This window comes from Saimiri boliviensis, chromosome 2 (assembly GCF_048565385.1).
Source record: "Saimiri boliviensis isolate mSaiBol1 chromosome 2, mSaiBol1.pri, whole genome shotgun sequence".
In the NCBI taxonomy this organism is placed as follows: domain Eukaryota; kingdom Metazoa; phylum Chordata; class Mammalia; order Primates; family Cebidae; genus Saimiri; species Saimiri boliviensis.
Genome location: NC_133450.1, coordinates 91,015,050 through 91,041,881, shown reverse-complemented (window position 1 = coordinate 91,041,881; position 26,832 = coordinate 91,015,050). Strand labels below are relative to the sequence as shown.

At 40.1% G+C, this 26,832-nt stretch overlaps 1 protein-coding gene across 2 annotated transcripts; it reads left to right on the top strand.

Annotated features, from left to right (window-relative positions):
• Positions 1–204: 204 nt before the first annotated feature.
• Positions 205–26,832, top strand: PSMA3 (proteasome 20S subunit alpha 3). Of its 2 annotated transcripts, XM_003930484.4 has the most exons (11): positions 205–332; positions 4,234–4,316; positions 5,606–5,729; positions 10,850–10,951; positions 11,030–11,103; positions 13,499–13,571; positions 16,898–16,963; positions 21,677–21,723; positions 24,585–24,652; positions 25,096–25,160; positions 26,192–26,832. In XM_003930484.4, exons 1-11 carry the CDS (start codon positions 312–314, stop codon positions 26,234–26,236), a joined length of 768 nt encoding a protein of 255 aa, XP_003930533.1. In that variant the 5' UTR covers positions 205–311; the 3' UTR covers positions 26,237–26,832. The 2 variants fall into 2 exon arrangements, with proteins under 2 accessions (XP_003930533.1, XP_074249992.1); XM_074393891.1 differs by lacking the exon at positions 16,898–16,963 and having other exon boundaries at positions 207–332.

Sequence of the window (26,832 nt, the reverse complement as noted above, 5' to 3'; positions counted from 1 at the left end):
ATACAGCAGCTTCTCAAATACCACGACGCCAGGCAGCTCAAAGTACGTGGACTGCAGCAGGAGCCTTCGCCTTCCGTTAACCCCTCCTCCATTGCTTCTGCACTTGCGCGCCTCCCACCTCTCGCGTCCCGCTTCTTTCCCACAATGCTCCTCGTCCTAGGGGACGCAGCCGCGGAAAGAGCCATAGAGAAAAAGGCTATTGGTTGGTGGTGCAGCCAATGAGCTGGCCTGTTACTAGTCTGCGGTGTCCTGTGGTGTAGGGGAAGAGCTTTAGGCCTGGAAGCCCTGCGCCTCCGGTTGGGTTCAGCACGATGAGCTCCATCGGCACCGGGGTGAGTTTGTTGTCTCTCTGTGTGATAGTCTAACCCAAGGTTTGGGTATGGAGGGAACGCCATCATTCCACATGGGGTGCCCGGACTCGGGGTGCTCTGGGGCCGCCTTCGGCTGGATGGGCCACTTGCAGCTGTTTGGGGACCGGTCATCTTTATCCCCTCTATGCTAGGCCCGCGTCTCAGGTGACTGGGACTCCTGAAGCTTTTCGGCCCAGAGGTAGCCGGCTTGGCGTCCCGGCAGTGAGGTTTGGAGCAGCTTTGGATTGCTGAGTCACTTTCTTCAGCCGCTTAGGGAAACCGAAAGTGGAAACTCGTGAGGCTTGAAATGGTGCGTTCTCTTGAGAGAGCCACCGAGGCGGTGCGGCTCGGGATTCCGCGGTCTGCAGACCGTGCTTTCTGTGGGCTGCGTTTGCAGCTCCCAGGTGCCGCTGATTCACGGGCCCTCTCTGTCTTGACGTGTACTGATCATCGACCGCTCGGCCTGGGAGTCCCTGGAAACCCTGTCGGAACAGAATTAAAATGATCTGAAAAGCTTAAAATCTCATGAATCCTTCAGTATTTCCTTTGTCCTTGTTTTTCCTACAGAAATTACCTGACAGCGCTTTTAGGCATTTATTCCGTAAATGTTTAAAATGGTCACATAGAAACTTAACCGCTTCAGACTTTTGATAGACTGTTGAGGATTTTGCAGTGAGACCTGTTAACTTGTTTGGCTTTCCTTTGTTAAACGTATAGCCTATGTGCAGTCAGTTTACTCCTTTTATGTATTTCTCTACATAAAAAATACAGTTTCTAAAAGATTTATTGGTCATTTGCATTCGAGTTATTGAATAATGAGTTTCTCAGTTCATCAATTTCTACTTCTTAACAAGATTCTCGTGCTCAGCCTTAAGTTCCAGTACTGGTGTCTAAATTTGATAATAGGCAACTTAATGTCTGGAGTGGTTAAATCCATTAGGTTATGAATGCTAAGTTCTGCCATACTTTTCGTGGATAAGTGCTCAATAATCTTGTAGCAAATTGACTTTGCAACTATATTAATAATACTTTTAATTAGTAGTATTTCATTCTACAAACCTTTTTTTTTTTTTTTTTTTTTGAGATGGAGTCTCGCTCTGTTCCCAGGCTGGAGTGCAGTGGTGCAATCTCGGCTCACTGCAATCTCCACCTCCCGGGTTCAAGCGCTTCTCCTGCCTCAGCTTCCCAGGTAGCTGGGACTACAGGCGTGCACCATCATGCCAAGCTAATTTTTGTATTTTTAGTAGAGACTGGGTTTCATCATGTTGGCCAGGATGGTCTCGATTTCTTGACCTGTGATCAGCCTGCCTCAGCCTCCTAAAGTGCTGGGATTGCAGGCGTGAGCCACCGCACCCAGCTTTTCTACAAACCTTTTAAAAAAGCCGGGCGCGGTGGCTCACGCCTGCAATCCCAGCACTTTGGGAGGCCGAGGTGAGTGGATCACAAGGTCAAGAGATCAAGACCATCCTGGTCAACATGGTGAAACCCCGTCTCTACTAAAAATACAAAAAATTAGCTGGTGGCGCGTGCCTGTAATCCCAGCTACTCAGCAGGCTGAGGCAGGAGAATTGCCTGAACCAGGAGGAGGAGGTTGCGGTGAGCCGAGATCGCGCCATTGCACTCCAGCCTGGGTATCAAGAGCGAAACTCCGTCTCAAAAAAAAAAAAAAAAAAGAGCTCTGGGTTTTCTCCTCACCTTGCCATTTTGAATCTACTACAGTCTTCAGCTCAGTGAATGGTCATATGAAAAAAAAAAAATCTGTGATTCATCTTTAATTACTTTTTTTACTTTACTCCCAGAACCAAACCTTTAGCAAGTTTATTTTATTATTATTATTATTATTTGAAACAGAGTCTCACTCTGTCGCCAGGCTAGAGTGTAGTGGCATGATCTTGACCTGCTGCAACCTCCGCACCCCGGTTCAAGCAGTTCTCCTGCCTCAGCCTCCCGAATAGCTGGGACTACTGGCGCGCGCCACCGTGCCCGGCTAATTTTTCTATTTTTAGCAGAGACGGGGTTTCACCGTGTACGCGAGGATGGTCTCGATCTCTTGACCTTGTGAGCCACCTGCCTTGGCCTTGCAAAGTGCTGGTATTACAGGTGTGAACTACCGCGCCTGACGTAGCAAGTTCATTTTTATTTATTTCATATATTTATTTTTATATATATATATATATATATTTTTTTTTTTTTTTTCTTTTTTTTTTTTTTTTTTTTTTGAGACGGAGTTTCGCTCTTGTTACCCAGGCTGGAGTGCAATGGCACGATCTCGGCTCACCGCAACCTCCGCCTCCCGGGTTCAGGCAATTCTCCTGCCTCAGCCTCCTGAGTAGCTGGGATTACAGGCACGCGCCACCATGCCCAGCTAATGTTTTGTATTTTTAGTAGAGACGGGGTTTCACCATGTTGACCAGGACGGTCTTGATCTCTTGACCTCGTGATCCACCCGTCTCAGCCTCCCAAAGTGCTGGGATTACAGGCTTGAGCCACCGCGCCCGGCCTATTTATTATATTTTTTTACTATACCCTCAAAAAGTATTCCTTTCCACCTCTTCTCTTATCTAAGCTACTACCACTGTCTTTGGAACACCTTATCTTTACTTCTCTTATTCTCTCCACAGTTCATTTTCCACATAACACCAGGATGAGGTTTTGAAAAATATAGATCATACCACCCCACTGCTTAAATTCCTCATTGCATTTAGAATAAAATACAAAGTCCTTATTCCATCCTAGAAGACCCATCATAATTTGGCCCTCAACTACTTCACTAACACAGTCTGCTCTTTTTTTCTGCTTCTTACAGTGCTCGGGACACAGTGAGCTTACTTCTGTTCCTTGACTGTGCTAGCCTTATTTCAACCCTAAGATCTTTGTGCCAAATGCCAAGAAGGCTTTTCCATCATATCTTAAATGGCTAGCTCCTCATCATTTCGGTTTGACTCATCCTAAACATAACTGCCCCAGAAGGTCTTCCCTGATGATGTAGTCAGTAGTAGTTTCTTCTATCACTTTACTCTTTTCTTTTCATCTTAGTGCCTTTTCTGATTTGCTGATGTATCTCTAGCACCTGGATTCATGTCTGATTTGAAATTGAAGGACTTGGTGAATAAGTGGTCATCTTTGTATTCCATATAGTGACCAACGTAATAGATGCTCACTAAGTGTTTGATGAATGTTGAATGATTTAAAGTCTTTTAGTTTGTTAATGGCAGAGTTATGATTACAAATTTAAATGTTCTAACTCCAGTGCTGGTTCTAAATATTAATCTTTTTCAAAAATGAGTTTTGGTTTTGTGTGTGTGTTTTTTTTTTTTTTTTTTTTTTATATATATAGATGGAATTTCGCTCTTGCTGCCCAGGCTGGAGTGCAGTGGCGTGACCTCAGCTCACCACAACCTCTGCCTCCTGGGTTCAGGCGATTCTCCGGCCTCAGCCTCCAGAGTAGCTGGGATTATAGGCATGTACTACCATGCCCAGCTAATTTTGTATTTTCAGTAGAGACGGGGTTTCTTCATGTTGGTCAGACTGGTCTCGAACTCCTGATCTCAGGTGATCCACCTGCCTTGGCCTCCCAAGGTACTGGGATTACAGGTGTGACCCACCGTGCCCAGCCTCAAAAACGAGTTTTGCGGGCTGTGTGAAAAGTGTTCTGACTTCCCCTGGGACTTGTATCCATTACTCTTTAATAGCTGAAATCTAAGGTATATATAGCTTTATCTTAGCTACTGTTGCTGCTCTGACAGGTTTCCCTTCCTCTCTTGAAAGCAAGGTCTTTGTTGAGATACCACATGTTCCTGATGTCTAGACCATTTCAAGGGGAAGAAATTGTATGGTCATTACTACCAAAGATAGAAGCTTACTGTTGCGTTTTTCTCCTTAGTATGACCTGTCAGCCTCTACATTCTCTCCTGACGGAAGAGTTTTTCAAGTTGAATATGCTATGAAGGCTGTGGAAAATAGTAGGTAAGAAACATTGTTTTAACCAGGTATTACATGTCTCCTTTTATATATTTTTGGTGATGAGACTTTGTTATGTTACTTTGGTACAAGTTAGTATAGGTCTCCAAATGTCAGTTTATTCATTTCCAGATCTTTTTCTAGGCCAGATGTTTTCCATGAGCCCCAGTCCTGTATTTCCTGTTGATTCCAGGATTATCCACTTAGATTATCCATGTCTCAGAGTGTATAAAATCACATTGATTATCATCTTTTTGTTTTCCATTTTCAAATTCTTGATTTGTATCATAGGTTTCCTTGGCCATTAGGTTTATGACCTTATTATTTTTTCTCATATACCTTGTGTTTTAAATGCCCTATGCAATTAGTCACATGCTCGATTCAGCAAAGATTTTTATTCTATCTCTATGTCTCTCTTTTTTTGAGACTTGAGTCTCACTCTGTCATCTAGGCTAGAGTGTAGTCGCATGATCTTGGCTCACTGCAACCTCCACCTCTTGGGTTCAAGTAATTTTCTTGCCCCAGCCTCCCCAGTAGCTGGGATTACAGGCATGCGCCACCATCCCCAGCTAAGTTTTGCATTTTCAGTAGAGACAAGGTTTCACCATGTTGGCCAGGCTGGTCTCATACTCCTGGCCTCAAGTGATCTGGTCACCTTGGCCTCCCAAAAAGCTGGGATTACTAGTGTGAGCCACTGTGGCTGGCCTAAATATAATTTTTAAAGTCACATTTATGCAAAGATGAGGAAATAGTTTTAAAAAATTGAAACCTTAAAAACGAATGTGGGGTTTTCTTTTCTTTTTTTTTGAGACAGAGTTTTTTTCTTGTTGCCCAGGCTGCAGTGCAATGGTGCGATCTCGGCTCACTGCAAACTCTGCCTCCCGGGTTCAAGTGCTTCTCCTGCCTTAGACTTCTGAGTGACTGGGATTATAGGCATGTACCACCATGCCTGGCTTAATTTTGTATTTTTAGTAGAGATGGGGTTTCTCCATGTTGGTCAGGCTGGTCTCGAACATATGACCTCAGCTGATCCACCTGCCTCAGACTCCCAAAGTATACTTATATATTAATATATTTTTAGTCAAATGATGTGCGAGATTCTGGAGGGAGGGTCACATGATATTTATATGGATTTAATGTATTTATTACACTTTAGTGTGTTATCTCTTTCTGGTTTTCAAATGTTTTAAGGTATTTGGCATGCCTTAAATGTTACCTGTTTTAGTTTTTTGTTAAATTTAAGTTGATGAAGTTTCTTTTCAGGTGAAAAACTAATTTTCTTCTCCTTGTTTCAGTACAGCTATTGGAATCAGATGTAAAGATGGTGTTGTCTTTGGGGTAGAAAAATTAGTCCTTTCTAAACTTTATGAAGAAGGTTCCAACAAACGACTTTTTAATGTTGATCGGCATGTTGGAATGGTAAGGTTGTGTTTTAAAATGTCCCTTTTTGTCCTGTCCAATTTCTTTTCTTTTTTTTTTTGACGCGGAGTTTCACTCTTGTTACCCAGGCTGGAGTGCAATGGCGCGATCTCGGCTCACCGTAACCTCTGCCTCCTGGGTTCAGGCAATTCTCCTGCCTCAGCCTCCTGAGTAGCTGGGATTACAGGCACACGCCACCATGCCCAGCTAATATTTTGTATTTTTAGTAGAGACGGGGTTTCACCATGTTGACCAGGATGGTCTTGATCTCTTGACCTCGTGATCCACCCGCCTCGGCCTCCCAAAGTGCTGGGATTACAGGCTTGAGCCACCGCGCCCGGCCTGTCCAATTTCTTTTGAAGTAACTGGAATGGATCACTGTGCAGTCATAAAAGGAATCAAGAGTGAGTTACTGCGTTTGTCTAGTTAGCACAGATTACTAATGAAGGTATATGCTTGAGAGGCAAATAATCTTTAGCTTTTTGTGTATCTTGCGGGGATCACTGTCACAGTAAAGATGCCATCAGATAACAAATACCTTTATATAAGGTGAAACATCAGGAAAGGATGTTTAATGAAAAGTGTATACATCCATAATAATTTCATAGGGCATCACTGAAATTACATTATTCATGCAGTTGGTATCTAAGTTGTGAGTGACTAAATTGGAAGCCAGGCCATAAATACACTACTGGTATATACCAAAGTTACCCTACATAGGTGGCAGACTTGGCTTAATAAGAACCACTACCAGAAAAAAAAAGGAATGAAATGATTCTAACTCTGCCATGTGAAAAGAAAGGAAGAAAAGAGATTGTTAGGTTCTATGCTGGGAGCTGTTTACATAAATTACCTCAACCCAGTGAAGGTTTTATTAATGTCATTTTCTTTCTTTTTTTTTTTTTCTGTTTTTTTGTTTGTTTGTTTGTTTGAAACAAAGTCTCGCTCTGTTGCCCAGGGTGAAGTGCAGTGGTACTATCTCAGCTCACTGCAACCTTGCCTTCTGTTGTCCCAGCAACTTGGGAACAACTGATGTTTCAGCAATCAAGTAATTCTCTTGTTTCAGCCTCCCAAGTTGCTGGGACTGCAGGTGACTGCCACCATGCCCAGCTACTTTTTATATTTTTAGTAGAGATAGGGTTTCACCATGTTGGCCAGGCTGGTCTTGAACTCCTGACCTCAAGTAATTCCGTCCACCTCAGCCTTCCAGAGTGCTGGGATTACAGGTGTGAACCACCATACCCAACCTGATGCCATTTTCATAGGTGAAAAACTAGATGCACAGCTAGTAAAGAAAAGCTCGGATTCAACCTTTGGTCTGCATGTTATTCCAGAGTGCTTTCTAAGTTAAACGACACCTTATATGACCCACATCGTTCAGCTGATAGCTTTCGTATGTCTAAATGAGATGTAATGTTACAAACACAAAAGGTACCAGTAGAGTATAACCAGCAAACCATGAAACTATGTTTTTTTCTTTTAAAGATTAATTTATCTCAACAGTGTTTTTCTCCTTAATAGATTTATTTATTTTGCTGCAAATGACAGGATTTTATTTTATTTTTTTGAGAGAGTCTCGCTTGGTCATCCACGAAGGAGTGCAATGGCACTATCTCAGCTCACTGCAACCTCTGCCTCCTGGGTTCAAGCAATTCTCCTGCCTTAGCTTCTCAAATAGCTGGGATTACAGGCACATGCCACCACACCCAGCTAATTGTTGTATTTTTAGTAGAGATGGGGTTTCACCATGTTAGTCAGGCTGGTCTCAAAACTCCTTAAGTGATCCACCCACCTTGGCCTCCCAAACTGTTGGGATTACAGGTGTGAGCCACCGTGCCCAGCCTAGGATTTTATTCTTTTTAAAGGATGAATAGTATTCCATTGTGTATATATACATTTTCTTTTTTCTTGTACAAATTTTTTTCATCACCCAGGTACTAAGCCTAGGACCCAACAGTTATTTTTTCTGATCTTCTTCCTCCTCCCACCCTCCATCCTCAAGTAGGCCCCAGTGTATGTTGTTCCTATCTTTGTATCCATGAATTCTCATCATTTAGCTTCCACTTATAAGAGAGAACATGTAGTTTTTGGTTTTCTATTCTTTTGTTAGTTTGCTAAGGGTAATGCTGAACAGATTGTTGTCAGTGAAACCGATATGTTTTGATGAGACTTGCTAGATTGTAACCTACTTAGTAGGAGGTGATCTTGTATTCTTTTATTTAATAGAAAAAGTTTATTTTGAAAGAAATTATGCTTAAATATATATATACACACACATAGGTCTTGCTCTGTTGCCCAGGCATGAGTGCAGTGGCATGATCATAGCTCACTACAGCCTTGCATTCCTGGCCACAAGTGATTCTCCTGCCTCAGTCTCCCAAGTAGCTGTGATTACAAGTGTGCCACCACACCTGGCTAACTTTTTGGTTTTTTTTAAGAGATAGTATGTTGCTGTGTTGCTCAGGCTGGTCTTGAACTCCTGGGCTCAAGCAGTCCTCTCACCTCAGCCTCCTGAGTTGCTGAGATTACAGGCATGAGCCAATGTCCCCGGCCAACATCAGACATTGAAGAAGGTTGGAGAAAATTAAGGCTTAATATCCTCCCTCCCTCCACAGCTGTCATCTTCAAGTGATTTGAGAATTATGTGACTTTACAGTAGGCTTTCTCTGAAGCAATAGAAGATTCTTTAAGTGGTATAACTTACTGGCATGGGTTACCTTGGGGAAGTTACTCTAAATACCCATTTCTGCCTGGTGCTGTGGCTCATGCCTATAATCTCAGCTCTTAGGGAGGCAGAGGCGGGAGGATAGCTTGAGCCCTGGAGTTCGAGACCTGCCTGGGTGATATAGCAAAACCCCGTTCTCACCAAAAAGGAAAAAAAATAATAATAATAACCTAAACACCCATTTCTTTGTCTGCAAAACAAAGGAGATAATAGTACTTGCCACATAGAGTTGTGAGGTTAAAAATTATTATGTAGGCCGGGCGCGGTGGCTCATGCCTGTAATCCCAGCACTTTGGGAGGCCGAGGCAGGTGGATCACGAGGTCAAGAGATGGAGACCATCCTGGTCAACAAGGTGAAACCCCGTCTCTACTAAAAATACAAAAAATTAGCTGGCCATGGTGGCGCGTGCCTGTAATCCCAGCTACTCGGGAGGCTGAGGCAGGAGAATTGCCTGAACCCAGGCGGAGGTTGCGGTGAGCCGAGATCGCGCCATTGCACTCCAGCCTGGGTAACAAGAGCGAAACTCCGTCTCAAAACAAACAAACAAACAAAAATTATTATGTAAAATGCTTAACATGTAATGAGTGTTCAGTATCTCTTAGTAATTATTATTATTACTGTTACTTGGTAGCATAGAAAAAAAGGCTATTAAGATTTTGATACCACTTTTAAATTCTGCAGCTGTCCTAAGCTAGAGGTTTATGGTACCTTAAGTGTTAGTATTTTTTTTCATGGCTTCCCTAGTCCAAAAATACCTAATGGTTTCATTTATTATGTATTTAGGACCAAAGAACTTAGTATTTACATCTTGAAAACTTAATAGCTGTTTTTTTTAATACACATAGTAAAAAATATTTTTATTTAAAAATTAAAACATTTCATTTTATTTTAAGCAACCAAAATTTTTAATATGTACAACCTCCCAACTTTGGATGTGGCTGCTGTCGTTCCTGTTCCACACTGATTTTTGCACAGTTCTTTTTATCACAGCCTAACTTCTCAAAGATGTGATGGCATTGAAAGGAATGTAGTAAAATGATCTAATGTTGAAACTGAACTACTTGGACAGTTTTTTCCAAACTTAAAATATGCCATACTAACATGTGATTTTACTGCACTACCTGAGGGCCTCTCGGCACATCTATAGTAACTGCAGTTCTAAGCTACAAATCTTGAAAGATCTGAAAGCTTATTATTGTAGTTTATTCAGCCAATAGGCTGAAAAAGATTTGTGACTGGAACAAATCTTTTGGAACAAAACATACATTTACAGGTTGAGTATCCCTTATCTAAAATGCTTGGGACCAGCAGTATATCGGATATTTTTGTACTTTGTAATATCTGCATTATATATGCCTTATCTGAGCATCCTAAATCTGAAAATTAAATATCCAAAAAGCTCGACTGAGCATCTCCTTTGAGTATCATGTTGGCACTCAAAAAGTTTCAAATTCTGGAGCATTTTTCAGATTTTCAGATTAGATGTCCTTAACCTTTAATAACTTGAGAAAAAAGATAAAATTTGGGTTGGGTATGTTGGCTCATGCCTGTAATCCCAGCATTTTGGGAGGCCAAGGTAGGCAGATCACTTGAGGTAAGGAGTTCGAGACCAACCTGGCCAACATGCCAAACCCAGTCTCTACTAAAAATACAAAAATTAGCCAATCCCACCTACTGGGGAGGCTGAGGCAGAAGAATTACTGGAACCTCGGAGGCGAAGGTTGCAATGAGCCCAGATGGCGACACTGCACTCCAGCCTAGGCAACAGAGTGAGACTCAAAAAAAAAAAAAAAAAAAAATGAAATCTGACCAAGACCTGTGGTTTTTATTCTTACTTTTTTTATTTTATTTATTTTTATTTTTATTTTTTATTTTTTTAATTTTTTTTTTATTTTTTTTTTTCAGGAAATTCTTCTGACTCAGCCTCCTGAGTAGCTGGGATTACAGGCACACACCACCATGCCCAGCTAATTTTTTTTTTTTTGTATTTTTAGTAGAGACGGGGTTTCACCATGTTGACCAGGATGGTCTCGATCTCATGACCTCGTGATCCATCCCAAAGTGCTGGGATTACAGGCTTGAGCCACCGCGCCCGGCGGTTTTTATTCTTTATAATGAGGTTGTAAATTGGGAAAATAGGATTTATGATAGTAGTCCTGAATATGAGCACTGAACAAAACAATGAAGTTATACTTACCAAATTTCTAAGTTGTAATTTCATACTCAGGCATCAAAATGCTTTGTAGAGACCTTTAAGCCAAAAAAAGTTTATTTTGAATGGTGATACCTGTTAAAAAAAAGTTTAATAAGTCTCTAATAATTGCAGACTTTGATTTGTGAAAGGAGTGTGATCTTCTAGTAAATTGGTGCTTTAAAAATTTTTTTTTTTTTCAGGCAGTAGCAGGTTTGTTGGCAGATGCTCGTTCTTTAGCAGACATAGCGAGAGAAGAAGCTTCCAACTTTAGATCTAACTTTGGCTACAACATTCCACTAAAAGTAAGTTGATAACATGTTGAGGAACCTTTTGGACAGTAATAGAAGTTTATTAATAAGCTCTTCTGCTTCCTTCCTTAGCATCTTGCAGACAGAGTGGCCATGTATGTGCATGCATATACACTCTACAGTGCTGTCAGACCTTTTGGCTGCAGGTATGAAATTTTGTGAATTCAAAAGTCAGATCTATACTATAGATATTTATGTTCCCCAGCATCTTAGCCTTTTACATACTTAAAAATAGGAATTCTTGCTGAGAAGTATTAGGGCAATGATTAAATAAAACAGTGCACATAGAAACTATTTGAGGCTGGGTGCCGTGGCTCATGCCTCTAATCCCAGTACTTTGGGAGGTTGAGGTGGGAGGGTCCTTGGAGTCCAGGAGTTCGACACCAGCATTGGCAATGCAGTGAGACCCATCTCTACAGCATATTTGAAATTTTAGCCAGCTGCAATATCGCATGCCTGAGGCCACAGTACTTAGGAGCTGTTTGGGAGGATCATTTGAGCCCAGAAGTTCAAGGCTGGAGTGAGCTGTGATCATACCACTGTACTCCAGCCTGGGTAATAGAGAGACTGCCTCTAAAAAATAAAAAACAAAACAAAACAACCCAAAACGTTTTGAATAGTGAAAAAGACTATATAGATCTGAAGTGATTATAAAACAACTCATAACAATGACTTTAATCTGATTATAATAAACTCTCTAGTATTAGTCCCTGATATTCTTAGGTAATTTTAAATATATGCCTTGTTGACATTAAGTAGCCACTTCAGTTTTCTTGTTAATTTCCATCTGATACACTTTAAGCACATAGGTAATATGGTTTTAAATGGAGATTGTTTTTGGCAGTCAGTAATTAGTCCGTACAAAATTACATCTCACAGTTCCCATTAGGCACAGTTTCTCTTTCTGTTAAGGTGAAATGCTGATTTTGGGGGAAAAGTGGGGATTTTTAAATCCTCTTCTCCCGATTTACCACCTCATTATAAAGAATAAAAACCACGCGTCTTTATTTTGGGGGAAAGTGGGGATTCAGCTGCATAAAGACCTGGAATAGGTGTAAATATTCAAATTTGGCTTTACAGAGAAGACTTGTGACTAGGTTTTTGTAAAATGAAAAGACATGTTTGGCTTATGACTTAAAGAGTCACATATGTTTGGTCAAAATAATACATATACTAACATCTGAGTGCTTAGCTGTAGTCCTACCTTTGAGTTGTTTATCATGAGTCATATTTAATTAATAAGATACATTAACAAAAACCTGAGTTTTATTCTATTGGCAATGTTAGCGTTTTATGTTTTGTTTTGCTTTTTGAGACAGTCTTGCTCTGTCACCAAGCTGGAGTGCAGTGGTGCCATCCTGGCTCAAGTGAAGCTCCTACCTCAGCCTCTCAAGTAGCTGGGACCACAAATACATGAGCCAGAGATAGATAAGTGTGCTTAGTGTGTCGAGTATGAGTTTTAGAGATGATATTGAAGATGTAGAAAGGGTTCCAGTCATATGAAAGTCTGTGCTCCACGCTGTTTCAGCAAAGGAAATGTTGAAGGGCTTTAAATTCATGACAGTGAGCTATTTATACTGAAGGATAAGTCTCGTATCAGCATAGAAGATGGAAGGAAATGACGGTAGGGATGGGAATTGGATAGTTAAAATATTCTGCATATGAAATGATGTGTAAGATGATACTGGTTTCTTTTCTACTCTAAAGCAAATATAGTCATCTCTTGGTATTTGTGGGGGATTTGTTTTAGTACCTCCCATGAATACCAAAATCCAAGGTTGCTGAAGTCTCTGATATAAAATGGTTAAGTATTTGCATATAACCTGTGCATATCCTCCTGTATATGTTAAGTCATCTCTAGATTACTTAGAAAACCTAATACGCTGTAAATAGTTGTTATACTGTATTGTTTAGGGAGTAATGACAAGAAAATCACAGTAGTTCAGTACAGAAGCAGTGATTTTTGAAAGTTTTATATCTGTGGTTTGTTGAATCCACAGACACTGTATGTCACAATTTCAGAAAAATCAGTATTTCATACAATTAACTAATAGCCTAATTTTAATTTGTTGGGCATAGAAAAATAGATTGAACCAGTTCTGATTATTGCAGAGAAATGACTGGCAGAATACTGGGAAATAGAATGAGGGGTAGAAAGAATTTCACATGGATTCAGTATACTCTCCATCAGGAATTTTGTTCCCTTGGCCTTTTTGTGTTTATGCCTTTATTTATTAGGCCCTCTCATTAGTTTTGATTTTCACCTGTCTTATTATCCTTTTCCCTGTACTGCTAGACTTTCCAGGAGACCTTCATCAGAAAGATTAATACTAAACAAACAAAGGCACATAAATTTTGACTAATCTCAAGTATGTACTAGTTTTAATTAATTGAAACCACTGTATCAAAGTACTTACCATGAGTTATATGTATATTAGTAATTTGTCTCAAAAACAAAATGTAATTGCATTTTAATCATTTTTTGAAAAAATACTTTTATGTTCTTGCCATGGTTTAAGCTGTTTGTATACTTTTATGCAGTTTCATGTTAGGGTCTTACAGTGTAAATGACGGTGCACAACTCTACATGATTGACCCATCAGGTGTTTCATACGTGAGTACTTTTGAATCATTTGAAGTTCTATTTTAGTTTAATGGTATTTCAGTAGCATTTTAAAATGTCTCATTTTAAGATCACATGAAATTTATTTAAAACTCAAAGAATTTTTTTTTCCCCAATAACCTCTTGTCCAACAGAATGTTTTCTTGTTTTTTTTTTTTTTTCCTTTTTTTTATTTTGAGACAGGGTCTCACTCTGTGGCCCAGGCTGGAGCCCAGTGGCGTGGTAACAGCTCACTGTAACCTCTGCCTCTCGGGTTCAAACAGTTCTTATGCCTTTGCCTCGAGGGTGGCTTGGATTACAGGCATGTACCACCTGGCTAATTTTTTTTTTTTGGATTTTTACTAGAGACAGGCCTTAGCCATGTTGGCCAGACCGGTCTTGAACTCCTGGCCTCAAGTGATCCACCCACCCAGATCTCCAAAGTGTAAGGATTACAAGCCACTGTGTCCTGCCATGTTTTCTTGTTTATCATTAACAACTGATATGAGGCAGAGGAAAGATCTGTTTTCAATGTTGTTTATAGAAACTACATAGTGCTTTTATTATTTTGAATATGTGATTTTCCTTTATTACTATACTGTCTTAAAACTGTATTTGTCTTTTTTTTTTTTTCTTGCCCATGCTGGAGTGCAGTGACACATAGCGCACTACAGCCTCTTAACTCTTGGGCTCAAGGGATCCTCCTGGCTAAGCCTCCCAAGCAGCTGGGACTGCAGGCTAACACTACCATGCCTGGCTAGTTTTTGTATTTTTTTTTTTTTTTTTTGGTGATTGTAGAGACGACATCTTACCACGTTTCCAGGGCTGGTCTAAAACTCCTGGGTCTTCCTGCCTTGGACTCCCAAAGCGGTGGGATTATGGGCATGAGCATCCGTGTCCAGCCATATCATCCGTTTTACTTTTTAATGTTATTTATTTATTTTTAGATGGAGTCTCAGTCTGTCTTCCAGGCTGGAGTGCAGTGGCTCAATTTCAGCTCACTGCAACCTCCGTCACCTCTTAGGTTCAAGCGGTTCTCCTGCCTCAGCCTCCCAAACAGCTGGGATTACAGGCATGCACCACCATTCGTGGCTAATTTGTTTATTTAGTAGAGATGGGGTTTCTTCATGTTGGCTAGCTGGTCTCCAACTCCTGACCTCAGGTGATCTGCCCACCTTAGCCTCCCAAAGTGCTAGGATTACAGATGTGAACCACTGTACCCAGCATGATTTTTTTTTTGAGATGTCTCTCTCTGTCACCCAGACTGCAGTGGTACCAGAGTTCCACCTCTCCAGTTCAAGTAATTCTGCCTCAGCCTCTGGATTGGCTGGATTAGAAGCATGTACCACCACACCTGACTAATTTTTGTATTTTCAGTAGAGCCGAGATTTCATCATGTTGGCCATGCTGGTCCCAAACTCCTGACCTCAAGTGATCTGTCCGCCTTGGCCTTCCAAAGTGCTGGAATTACAGGCATGAGTGACTGTGCCCAGGCTTCCCTTTTTTTTTTTTTTTTTTTTTTTTGAGACGGAGTTTCGCTCTTGTCACCCAGGCTGGAGTGCAATGGCGCGATCTCGGCTCACCGCAACCTCCGCCTCCTGGGTTCAGGCAATTCTCCTGCCTCAGCCTCCTGAGTAGCTGGGATTACAGGCACACGCCACCATGCCCAGCTAATTTTTTGTATTTTTAGTAGAGACGGGGTTTCACCATGTTGACCAGGATGGTCTCGATCTCTCGACCTCGTGATCCACCCGCCTCGGCCTCCCAAAGTGCTGGGATTACAGGCTTGAGCCACCGCGCCCGGCGCCTTCCCTTTTAAAGAGAAAGTTTAAGTGTGATTTATTCAAGGTTTCCCTAAATTATTACCATTTATTTCTTCTTCTTTTTTTTTTTTTTTTTTTTTTTTGAGACAGAGTCTTGCTCTGTTGCCCAGGCTGGAGTGCATTGGTGCAATCTTGGCTCACTGGAACCTCTGCTTCACAATTCTCATGCCTCAACCTCCCAAGTAGCTGGCATAAGAGGCCTACACCATCACACCTGGCTAATTTTTATATTTTTAGTAGAGATAGGGTTTTACCATGTTGCCCCGGCTGGTCTAGAACTCCTAGCCTCAAGTCATCCATGTGCCTCAGCTTCCCAGAGTTCTGGGATTTTAAGTGTGAGCCACCACACCTAGCCTGTTATTACATTTCTTAACTCTTTATCCTGACATTTTTGTAGTTTTTACTAACTGAAGAAAATGAAGATTCTTAAATATATTTTCCTCTAACAGAAGTATATATGTGTGCATCCTTATCTTTCCTGGTTTTTGTTTGTTTGTTTGAGATGGAGTCTCGCCCTATTGCCCAGCCTGGAGTGCAGTAATGCTGTCTCAGCTCACTGCAGCCTCCCAGGTTCAAGCAATTCTCCTGCCTCAGCTTCCCGAGTAGCTGGGATTTCAGGCACCTGCCACCATGCCTGGCTACTTTTTTGTATTTTTAGTAGAAATGGGGTTTCACCATGTTGGCCAGGCTGGTCTCGAACTCCTGACCTTGTGATCTGCCCGCCTCAGCCTCCCAAAGTGCTGGGATTACAGGAGTGAGCCACTGTGTCTGGCTGTGCATCCTTATCTTTAAAAAAAAAAATTTACGAAAATAAAAATTGGGGTTGAGTTCCAAATTCAAGGGAATTTTTTTTTTTTTTTTTTGGAGATGGAGTCTCGCTCTATCACCGGACTGGAGTGCAGTGGCTCAATCCTGGCTCAGTGAAACTTGTTTTCCGGTTTCAAGTAATTCTCCTGCCTCAGCTTACCAAGTACCTGGGACTGCAGGCACGCACCACCACGCCCAGCTAAATTTTTTTGTATTTTTAGTAGAGATGGGGTTTCACCATGTTGGCCAGGATGGTCTCGATTTCTTGACCTCGTAATCTGCCTGCCTCAGCCTCCCAAAGTGCTGGGATTACAGGCGTCAGCTACTGTTCCCGGCCAGGAATTAGTTTTATTTAAACTCTCTCTCAGGAATATATAATTTCTTTTTTCATTGTCATAGTGCTAAAATCTTTTTGATTCCTCTTACCCAAAATGTCTCAAATTCAAGGGGTAAATGATTACATAATTTACATATTTTTGGATATACCTCTATTAGGAGTACAGATTCTTTTAGAATTAAGTTTGGTATTTTAGTATTTTTGACCCCTTTGGCATTCATCAGAATGTGTTGTCTATTTTTCCATTCTTGCTTTTAAAAGTCATTTAACATCTTTTCACTAGGTTAAAAATAAACATTAGTAGTCATTAGTTATATATGATAGTATACTAATTCAGTGATTATATGTATTTTTCTTTGTTTTCTAAATAGGGTTATTGGGGTTGCGCCATCGGCAAAGCGAGGCAAGCTGCAAAGACGGAAATAGAGAAGCTTCAGGTAGTAGTTAATGCTTGAATTTCTGCTACATTGTCATCCTAATGCAGTGAAATTTTATCACCACAGACATTTCAGTCTAAGGCAAGGGTGACCAATCATTTGGCTTCCCTGGGCCACACATAAAATACACCAACACTAATGAAAACTGCTGAGCTTTAAAAAAAAAAAAAAATCTCATGTTTTAAGACAGTTTCCAAATTTGTGTTGGGCCCCATGTGGCCAGTGGGCTGGAGAAGGTTGGTCTAAGGATATAGTGTGGTTTGATGTTTAGAGTAGAGCTTTACAAAGCTGCTAAGTCACTTAATGGGAAAGCTGATAACATATTATCTGTAGAGTTGTGTTATACATCCCTTTATGATTTTGAATAACTGCTATAAAGCCTCAATCTAGAAAAACACAGCTTTTTATATGATTTCACAAAATTCTTGAAACCTATTCATGAATATCTGTGAGCCCTAGTTTGAAGATTTTGGTGTTTAAAAGTTTTGAGTTAATGTCATAGAATCAACTGCATTAAGAAGTGATACTCAGCCGGGCGCGGTGGCTCAAGCCTGTAATCCCAGCACTTTGGGAGGCCGAGGCGGGTGGATCACGAGGTCAAGAGATCGAGACCATCCTGGTCAACACGGTGAAACCCCGTCTCTACTAAAAATACAAAAAAATTAGCTGGGCATAGTGGCGCGTGCCTGTAATCCCAGCTACTCAGGAGGCTGAGGCAGGAGAATTGCCTGAACCCAGGAGGCGGAGGTTGCGGTGAGCCGAGATCGCGCCATTGCACTCTAGCCTGGGTAACAAGAGTGAAACTCCGTCTCAAAAAAAAAAAAAAAAAAAAAAGAAGTGATACTCATTTTTTTCCTGTATTACTTATTTCTTTGGAACACAGCTTTTACGTCTGGGTGTATTCCACTGCTTCTTTTAACTTTGCTCCTAGTCAGATAAGGCATAAAGCCTCCAACTCCTGGGGCTCAAACAGTCCTCCTGCCTCAGCCTCCCAAGTAGCTGGGGCTATAAGCACGCACCACCTCGCCTGGCTAACGTTTTGCTAGTTTTAGGAGATAGGGTCTCACTCTTTCTCCCAGTCTGGTCTTGAACTCCTGGGCTCAAGCAGCCCTCCCAACTTGCCCTACCAAAGTGGTAGGATTACAGGGGTAATCCCCCTAACCTGGTATAAATACTCTAATTTTCAAATTTCCATACCTACCCACTTTTTTCTTATACCTATCCTCTTTTTCTTTAACAAGAAATTCAGCTATTACTTTGAAAAAGTTTTCTTAAAAGCCTGGTTTTTCTTTTAGCCATACATTGATCAACTTAAGACTTCATGGATACTGTTTCAGTATTATTATCAGAAACTTGCCTAAAAAGCAGGCATACAATTTATCAGTGTTTTCATAAATTACAGTGATATAAAATTTCACATACATTTAATGTTAATGCTGTACTAGAAACTTGCTCAAGTAATTTACTCATTCAACTTATTTAAGACCAACTTCTAGAAAATACTTACTGGTGCTTGGCATTTATACAATGCCAAGTTTTAGAACCCCCTATTAAAGCCTAGTTTGTTTTGCATTTTAGTAAAGTTGACAGAATGATCTTGGAGATCATTTAGCCCAAGCTCAACTGCAGATTAAACACAATGCATAAGATCACAGTCAGCTGGTTCTGAACAGTATCCAGACCTTATGAGTCTTAGACCTACGTTCTTTTCCATTGCACACTTTCTGGCATGGTGCTAGGTTCCTATCTTCTACTCTTTTCCTTTTGATTTCATCTCTCCACATACTATTATAAGGAAATTTGAAAATTGGAATATTTATACCAGGTGAGGGGGGTTACCCCTGTAATCCTACCACTTTGGTAGGGCAAGTTGGGAGGAATGCTTGAACCCAGGTGTTCTAGACCAGACTGGGAGAAAGAGTGAGACCCTATCTCCTGAAACTAGTGAAACGTTAGCCAGGGGAGGTCGTCAGTGCTTGTAGTCCCAGCTACTTGGGAGGCTGAGAAAGGACAACTGTTTGAGCCCCAGGAATTGAAGGCTACAGTGAGCTATGATCACACCACTGTACTCCAGCCTGGGTGACAGACTGACACCTTATCTCAAAAAACTAAAGAAAATTAAGAGTATTTAGAGGAGTTACTTTTTGTCTTTCTATAGTTAAATCCTAGTAAGGAATGAGAAAAACAATAAATCCCAGCAAAAAATCAAGAAAAAAAAAATCACTTTGGGGAACACCTTAAGTTTGTGACAAAATTATGCTGTGAATCAGGTGCTGCAAATTATGGCCCACTGCCTGCTTTTGTGTAAGTTTTATTGGAACACAGCTACGTTCAGCCCATGGCTGCTTTTAAAATACAGTAGACTTTAACGTTTGGAACAGAGAACAGAAACCAGAGCCATGCAGCTAATAAACTCTAAAATATTTACAACTTGGTGCCTTACAGGATCCATTTACTGACCCCCCCGCTTTGTATCACTGTTCTATCCTGTTTTCTTTTGGTGTGTTTACCAAAAAACAGAAATGCACAAACATATGTAAAAATGATTTGCCATTTAACATGTGCTTTTTCAAGTAAGATTCAATTAATTCACAAAATACAGAACTTAACCAATAAGGGAAAAAATTTCAAGATCAGTATTCTTTCCCTTCTCCACCTTCAATTTAACATGAAGAACTGTAAACATCATAAACTTAAACCAATCTAGTTAGGACTTCAGTTATCCACTTATACATCCCCTCCCCAATGAACTATTTGAAAAAAGCTGCAAGCATAATACTGCATCCCAAAATACTTTATTCTCTTTATACCATTATCGGACCCAAGTATCATGTTAATAGTTCATAATCAAGCTGCCTGAACAATTTCGATAGTCTTTTTTAACTGTTTCAAACTGTTGAGGTTCACATTTTCTTCCTTCTCTTAGTCTTTTTCTTCCCCACAGCAGACAGACACTATTTCTTTCAGCGTCTATGCCAGTTGCCTTTAGTTGTACCCAAATAATGGTTTATTTCCTAAAATTAGTATTCTTAAGTGTATTAATTTATTAAGATGGAGTCTCGCTCTGTCACCCAGGTTGGAGTGCAGTGGTGTGATGCACAGTCCTGGCTCACTGCAACCTCCCCTTCCAGGTTCAAGCACTTCTCCTGCCTCAGCCTCCTGTGTAGCTGGGATTACAGGCATGTGCCACCACGCCTGCTAATTTTTCTGTATTTTTACTAGACACGGGGTTTCACCATGTTGGTCAGGCTCGTCTTAAACTCCTGACCTCATGATCCACCTGACTCAGCCTTCCAGTGTGCTGGGATTACAGGCGTGAGCCACTGTGCCTGGGCAGTATTCTTAAATTTAAATTCAGTGTAATTTTTGTCATTGTTCCTTCCTCCTGATGTGGTTGTACAGGCATATTGAGCAATCCAGAGTCAAAAATTATATACATATATGAGAGAGAGAGACAGAGAGAGAGAGAGATTATATATATAGCAGTTGAATAGCTTACGTCTAGACTGCTGTATGAGCACCTTTCACTATATTCCATCATTCCCCAACGTATCTAGAATATAGGAATGCCTGTCCATTCAGAAATCCATTATGTCTAATAATAAAATCTTGTACTGGTTACTAACAAAACCTAACACTATACAGACTCCTCAACTAGGCACGTAGGGGTATTTTTCTACCTTTGTAGAAAAATTTCCAAGTGTTCATTGAAAGAATGCTGAATTCTAATTTGGAAAAAACTTTTGGCTTCCCACTTGTGCTTTACACATTTGTCTTTCTTGAAATCCAATCCAATCCAATCTGTTTTATAAGACCCTGATCAAATCTTGGTTCTTCAAAACTTTCCCTGGTATTCTGCATTTTTGCTTTGAATAGTTTCACAAAGGGTAGTTTCTTACTCCTTCATCTTTCTGTATCTTGCATATAGTAGATATTTTTTGGCATTTTATTATCCTAGATTGGCTATAAAGAAAATCAGATGTCTTTTCCAGTTGTTCAGACTTCAGGTCTGCCTATAGATTATAGATGGCTGTGGATTTTTATAATTTTATTACAAAGTTGTAACTACAGTTTATCCCAGAATATCTTGTTGGCATACAAATTTTTCTTTTTTTTGAGATGGGAGTCTTGCTCTGTCGCTCAGGCTAGAATGCACTGGTGTCCCTCGGGCTCACTGCAATCTCCACCTCTTGGGTTCAAGCAATTCTGGTGCCTGCCACTACGCCTGGCTCATTTTTGGTTTTTTTTTTTTTTCTTTTTTTTTTTTGAGACAAAGTCTCGCTCTTGTCGCCCAGGCTGGAGTGCAGTGGTGCAATCTCAGCTCACTGCATCCTCTGCCTCCCAGGTTCAAGTGAGTCTCCTGCCTCAGCCTCCAAGTAGCTGGGATTACAGGAGCCTGCCATCATTCCCGGCTAATTTTTGTATTTTTAGTAGAGAGGGGGTTTCACCATGTTGGCTAGCCTGGTCTCGAACTCATGACCTCAGGTGACCCACCCGCTTCGGCGTCCCAAAATGCTGGGATTACAGGCGTGAACCACCATGCCTGGGCTAGCATATCAACTTCAAAACATTAAAATATCAATAAGGAAACTTGGGTTCTGGTCTTTTTTGGACTTTATTTTCCTTGGTTTTATATCTGAGTATAAAAGTGAAAATAGTTACACAAGTGGAAAATGTTCTTCTGACAGTTAATATACATAATATTTTCTATAGATGAAAGAAATGACCTGCCGTGATATTGTTAAAGAAGTTGCAAAAATGTAAGTTGAAATTTTTCTTACCATCCACAAAAATATTTCACTTGACCTTTGTGCATTAATACTAAGAGGTGTTTTCCTGGAAAATAACATAGTATATAATTTTTAGAAGGTAAATTTAACATTCTAAGAAGACTCACAAAGGAGGAAAAGGTTTTCAAGCAAAATTGTTTAGTAATGAGTAGGATGGGAAAAATAGCTTTTGACAAAATTAACTCCTGTTACAGGTTAAGGACATATAATGTACCTTTAGGGGCTTCATTTCTTAGCTGTCAACTTCTCAAGTAATCTTATATCCCAATAATAGTAATGTGAGATTGCCTCAAAGGATGCTTATAAACTTTATAGGTTTACAACTAATTATTTCCATATATGATTCATGAAGCTGGCTCATTTATATAATCTGCTGTTTATTTGGGAAAGATACCTTCACTTTTTTAGTTTTATTATAAAAGTTCTTTTAACAAGAACAGTAAGAAGAGCAGTATTATAAGACATCTTGAAAACCAGCTTAAGAAAGCCTGAATAGTTTATTACAGGTACACAGAGTAGAATACTATTAATATGTAACAGCTGTTTGAACAGTATGCAGTTAAAAAGTCAATTAGCCTGGGTGATGTTTCAAAGTCTGTGATTCTTCCAGATCAAGGAGTGCAGACATTTGGTATTACAAAAAAGATTCCAATAAAACACTTTTTTTTTTTTTTTTTTTGGAGACGGAGTTTCGCTCTTGTTACCCAGGCTGGAGTGCAATGGCGCAATCTCGGCTCACCGCAACCTCAGCCTCCTGGGTTCAGGCAATTCTCCTGCCTCAGCCTCCTGAGTAGCTGGGATTACAGGCACGAGCCACCATGCCCAGCTAATTTTTTTGTATTTTTAGTAGAGACGGGGTTTCACCATGTTGACCAGGATGGTCTCGATCTCTCGACCTCGTGATCCACCCGCCTCAGCCTCCCAAAGTGCTGGGATTACAGGCTTGAGCCACCGTGCCTGGCCAATAAAATACATTTTGTAGGCCAGCTTTTTAGATTCCAAAGTTATATTCAGAGAATTTGTAACATTTCTAACTATTCTACGTTAGAACTACACAAACAAGGTCTAGTCAGCCAGCTCTCTGTACAGTAGTGTCTCAGGTTTTTATGTCTAACAGTACATGGAAGAAAAAATTCCAGTGGGCTCTATTGTATAATAATAAACATAGTATTTACATGGCACTTACAGTCTCTTATAAACTAGTCCATGATTCCTGCTACTGCCTTTACACCTCCTGCTACCTCCCCTACTTTCTCCCAGTTTCAGTTGTGAAGCAAGCAGAAGCCATGATGGTCAGTTAATAACAGCAACATTAGGAACCAACATGCATTAGAACTGCTAAGAAAGGGAGTGAGGTATCTTCCTTGAATTTTTTAACAGTTTATCATGATATACTCTGTTTCCTTCACTGAACCTTTGAAGTACTTCTGGAAATCAGTTCTTACTATCTTTCATATTAACATACAGTGGTAGTCATCTCTTAGTTCTAAGTTAGGAAAGCCATTCCTTCATCATTTAAGAAAATGGAGTGGCACGTTATCTTTTACTTAGTTCTAGAAAATTGAGATCCTCTCATATTACAGTAAGGTTTTTAGAAGACCCTCCAAAAAGTAATGTATGTAATTCAGTGCAGAGTATTAAATAAAGCTGTTCTCTGCTACTGTACTTAATTTCTTGACACTTTGTTTCTTCTTTTTGAGACGAAGTTTTAAGTCTGTTGCCCCTGCTGGAGTGCAGTGGTGCAATCTTGGCTCACTGCAACCTCCACCTCCCAGGTGCAAGCAATTCTCTGCCTCAGCCTCCTGACTAGCTGGGATTACAGGTGCCTCCCACCACGCTGCGCTAATTGTTGTATTTTTAGTAGAGATGGGGTTTCACCATCTTGGCCAGGCTGGTCTTGACCTCGTGATCCACCTGCCTTGGCCTCCCAAAGTGCTGGGATTACAGGCATGAGCCACCATGCCTGGCCTCTTGATACTTTTTATGTTATTTTAATATGCTGCATGACAGTGCCTCCTTCTTTGCTCTAATTTGTAATGTACTGCAATGTTAAGGCCAGGTTATGTAGCAGCATATAAGCCATTATAAAATGGACAAGGAGCTTAAAAAGCTACTGCCAAGAAGCTACAGGTTGAAGAGACCACTAATAATTGCAAGGACATAAATTGGTTTTAAAAATATTTAAATTAATGGACAAAAAAATAAATATCCTAAAAGGGCATAATGATGACTTTTCTAGTGAATCCATGTTCTTTATTAGGTATCTTTTATAGTTACATCTTTATTTTTTTGAGACGGAGTCTCGCTCTGTTGCCCAGGCTGGAGGGTAGTAGTGGCATGATCTTAGCTCATTGCAACTGCCACCTCCCGGGTTCAAGTAATTCTCTTGCCTTAGCTTCCCCAATAGATGGGATTACAGGTGCCCACTACCACACTCAGCTAATTTTTGCATTTTTAGTAGAAACAGAGTTTTACCCTGTTGGTCAGTCTAGTCTTGGACACTTGACCTCAAGTGATCCACTCGTCTTGGCCTCCTAGAGGGATGGGATTACAGGTGTGAGCCACAACACCTAGCCAAGTTAAAGCAATGTGCAAAAATACTGAACTTGAGTTGTTTACGTATATTCAATATTTGTTGGGAGAGCAAATGTTTCATTTTCTCTCAGTCCCTGTGTATTTTGTCTTCTCTTATGTTAAACACTATGTAGAATGTGTCTGTGTAATTTTATAAATACTTTCATTAGGGATGGACATTCTAATTTACACTATGGGTCTGTGAACTACTACAATGTTTAAAGGTTACCAAATTACGTTTCCCTTTTCTGTTGTAGAATTTACATAGTACATGATGAAGTTAAGGATAAAGCTTTTGAACTAGAACTCAGCTGGGTTGGTGAATGTAAGTTATTTTTGTACATTTATTTGCTCTAGGAATTACCTGTACCATAGCAAATTTACAACAGAGTGTCTTTTCTAATATAATGAAAGCTAAAACAAATTTACTAGGTCATCAAAGGAAGGGAAAGTTCTGCTTAATAACTGGCTTAAGTTGTGAACGGATTATTTTTTGAAACATCCATTTCATGGTTTTAAAATATATTATGCTGTAAATTAATGCCCAGGATTTATAAATCATAGCATAATTTACATTCATTTCTGTAAGAATATATGGGCACATACAATCTCATGTGGAAGCCAGCACACAAAAATGAGTATAACTCATAGTACAACTCTGCAACAGTATTTGAGTTAGCTGTTTACTGGGTAGATCCTCTAGTATACTGCAAGTCACAATACAGTCCTCCATTTAAAATTCATTCAAATATGTGGCTTAATTTACAGTAACTAATGGAAGACATGAAATTGTTCCAAAAGATATAAGGGAAGAAGCAGAGAAATATGCTAAGGTAAGCCACAGTGCAAAAACTTGTCTTGGCCAGGTACACTGGGGGGAATCACTTAGTCTAGGAGTTCGAGACCAGCCTGAGGAAAATAGCGAGACCCCCATCTCTAATTAAAAAACTAAAAATAAAAAATTCTCTAACCAAAACTGTGTTCAATATAAAGAAACTTGAGTGGTTTCTATTAAATAACACTAATAGTTAAGCTGAACTAAGGATAGAAATTTTCTAGGTCATCTACAGTGGGTAGTGTTGCCTTGGTTTCCACCCCCCACCCCCCGAAAAAAAAACGAGGGTTAATATTGCAAAGAGTTTTTCAGGACCTTAAAATTTTTTTTTCTTGAGACGGAGCCTTGCTCTGTCGCCAGGCTGGAGTGCAGTGGTGTGATCTCGGCTCACAGCATCCTCTTGCCTCTGGGTTCAAGCAGTTCCCCTGCCCCAGTCTCCTAAGTAACTGGGAGTACAGGCACCTGTCAACACACCTGGCTAATTTTTTGTATTTTAGTAAAGACAGGGTTTCACTAGGACTTTTAGTAGAAAGTGTGTGTGTATGTGTGTGTGTATTTCTTTTTGCTCTGTCACTCAGGCTGGAGTGCAATGGTGCCATCTTGGCTCACTGCAGCCTCTGTCTCCCGGGTTCAAGTGATTTTCCTGCCTCAGCCTCCTGAGTAGCTGGGATTATAGGAGTAAGCCATCACACCTGGCTAACTTTTGTACTTTGGTTTCACCAAAAATAGACTGGGTTTCACCAGGCTGGTCTCAAACTCCTGACCTCAGGTGATCCATCTCCTTCGGCCTCCTAAAGTGCTGGGACTGCACCCGGCCTCTTATGTATATAGTCTATCAAAGATACAGTCATTGCATGTTACAGCAACATTTGCTCAATTATCTTTGCCTGGTTATCTTATTCTAAAAGTGTTCATTCAGTTACAAGTAAAGGAATTCAACCACTTAATTGAGGTTGTTGTAGCTTGCTCACAAGTGTGAGATATAACAATATTAAAAATCAATTTTAAACACCTGTTTTCTCTTAACAGGAATCTCTGAAGGAAGAAGACGAATCAGATGATGATAATATGTAACATTTACTCCAGCATCTATTGTATTTTAAATTTCTACTCCACTGTAACTATTTAGCCCTGTGGATTATAAATACTCACTGTCCAATTTTCATTAAATTTTTGTCTTATAACGATTGAGGTTTGGTTAATATTTGCTTTACAAAATTGGTGGGGGTAATTGAGGACATTTACTTAATATTAAAATACAGATTTATGACTACTGAAAAACTCCTTGGTTAAAATACGGCAGAATTAATTCAAAGACTGCAGATTAATTAATTCAAAGTCCCATTCTCAACTAGAATATACAGATCATATTCTTCCGGGCTTTTGTACAAAAAGCACCTACCAATTCAGTGAACAAATAATTGATATGGCTTCCCACTTTCATATTTATTGAAATAAATGGTGGTCATCAATCACTGTTAATCTTTAGGTGTAATACAGATGACAGATGTTTCAGTTTTGAATAGTTTTTCAAACACTGATTATTCTCAGCATGGTACAGCTCAAAAAAGATCCTTTAATACATGAATCAAGAATGTTTTTGCTTTTTTCCTTTATTATGGTGAGGAGTGATTTAAGGATCAATAAAGTCCCTATTCTGTAACTACAAA

What these genes read in the sequence shown, in the direction of transcription:
- PSMA3 (XM_003930484.4), top strand. Translation starts at nt 312, where the DNA reads ATGAGCTCCATCGGCACCGGG. An exon ending in GTCAGACCTTTTGGCTGCAG is followed by an intron (nt 11,104 to 13,498) that starts GTATGAAATTTT and finishes ACTTTTATGCAG; the next exon opens with TTTCATGTTAGGGTCTTACA. An exon ending in GTTAAAGAAGTTGCAAAAAT is followed by an intron (nt 21,724 to 24,584) that starts GTAAGTTGAAAT and finishes TTTCTGTTGTAG; the next exon opens with AATTTACATAGTACATGATG.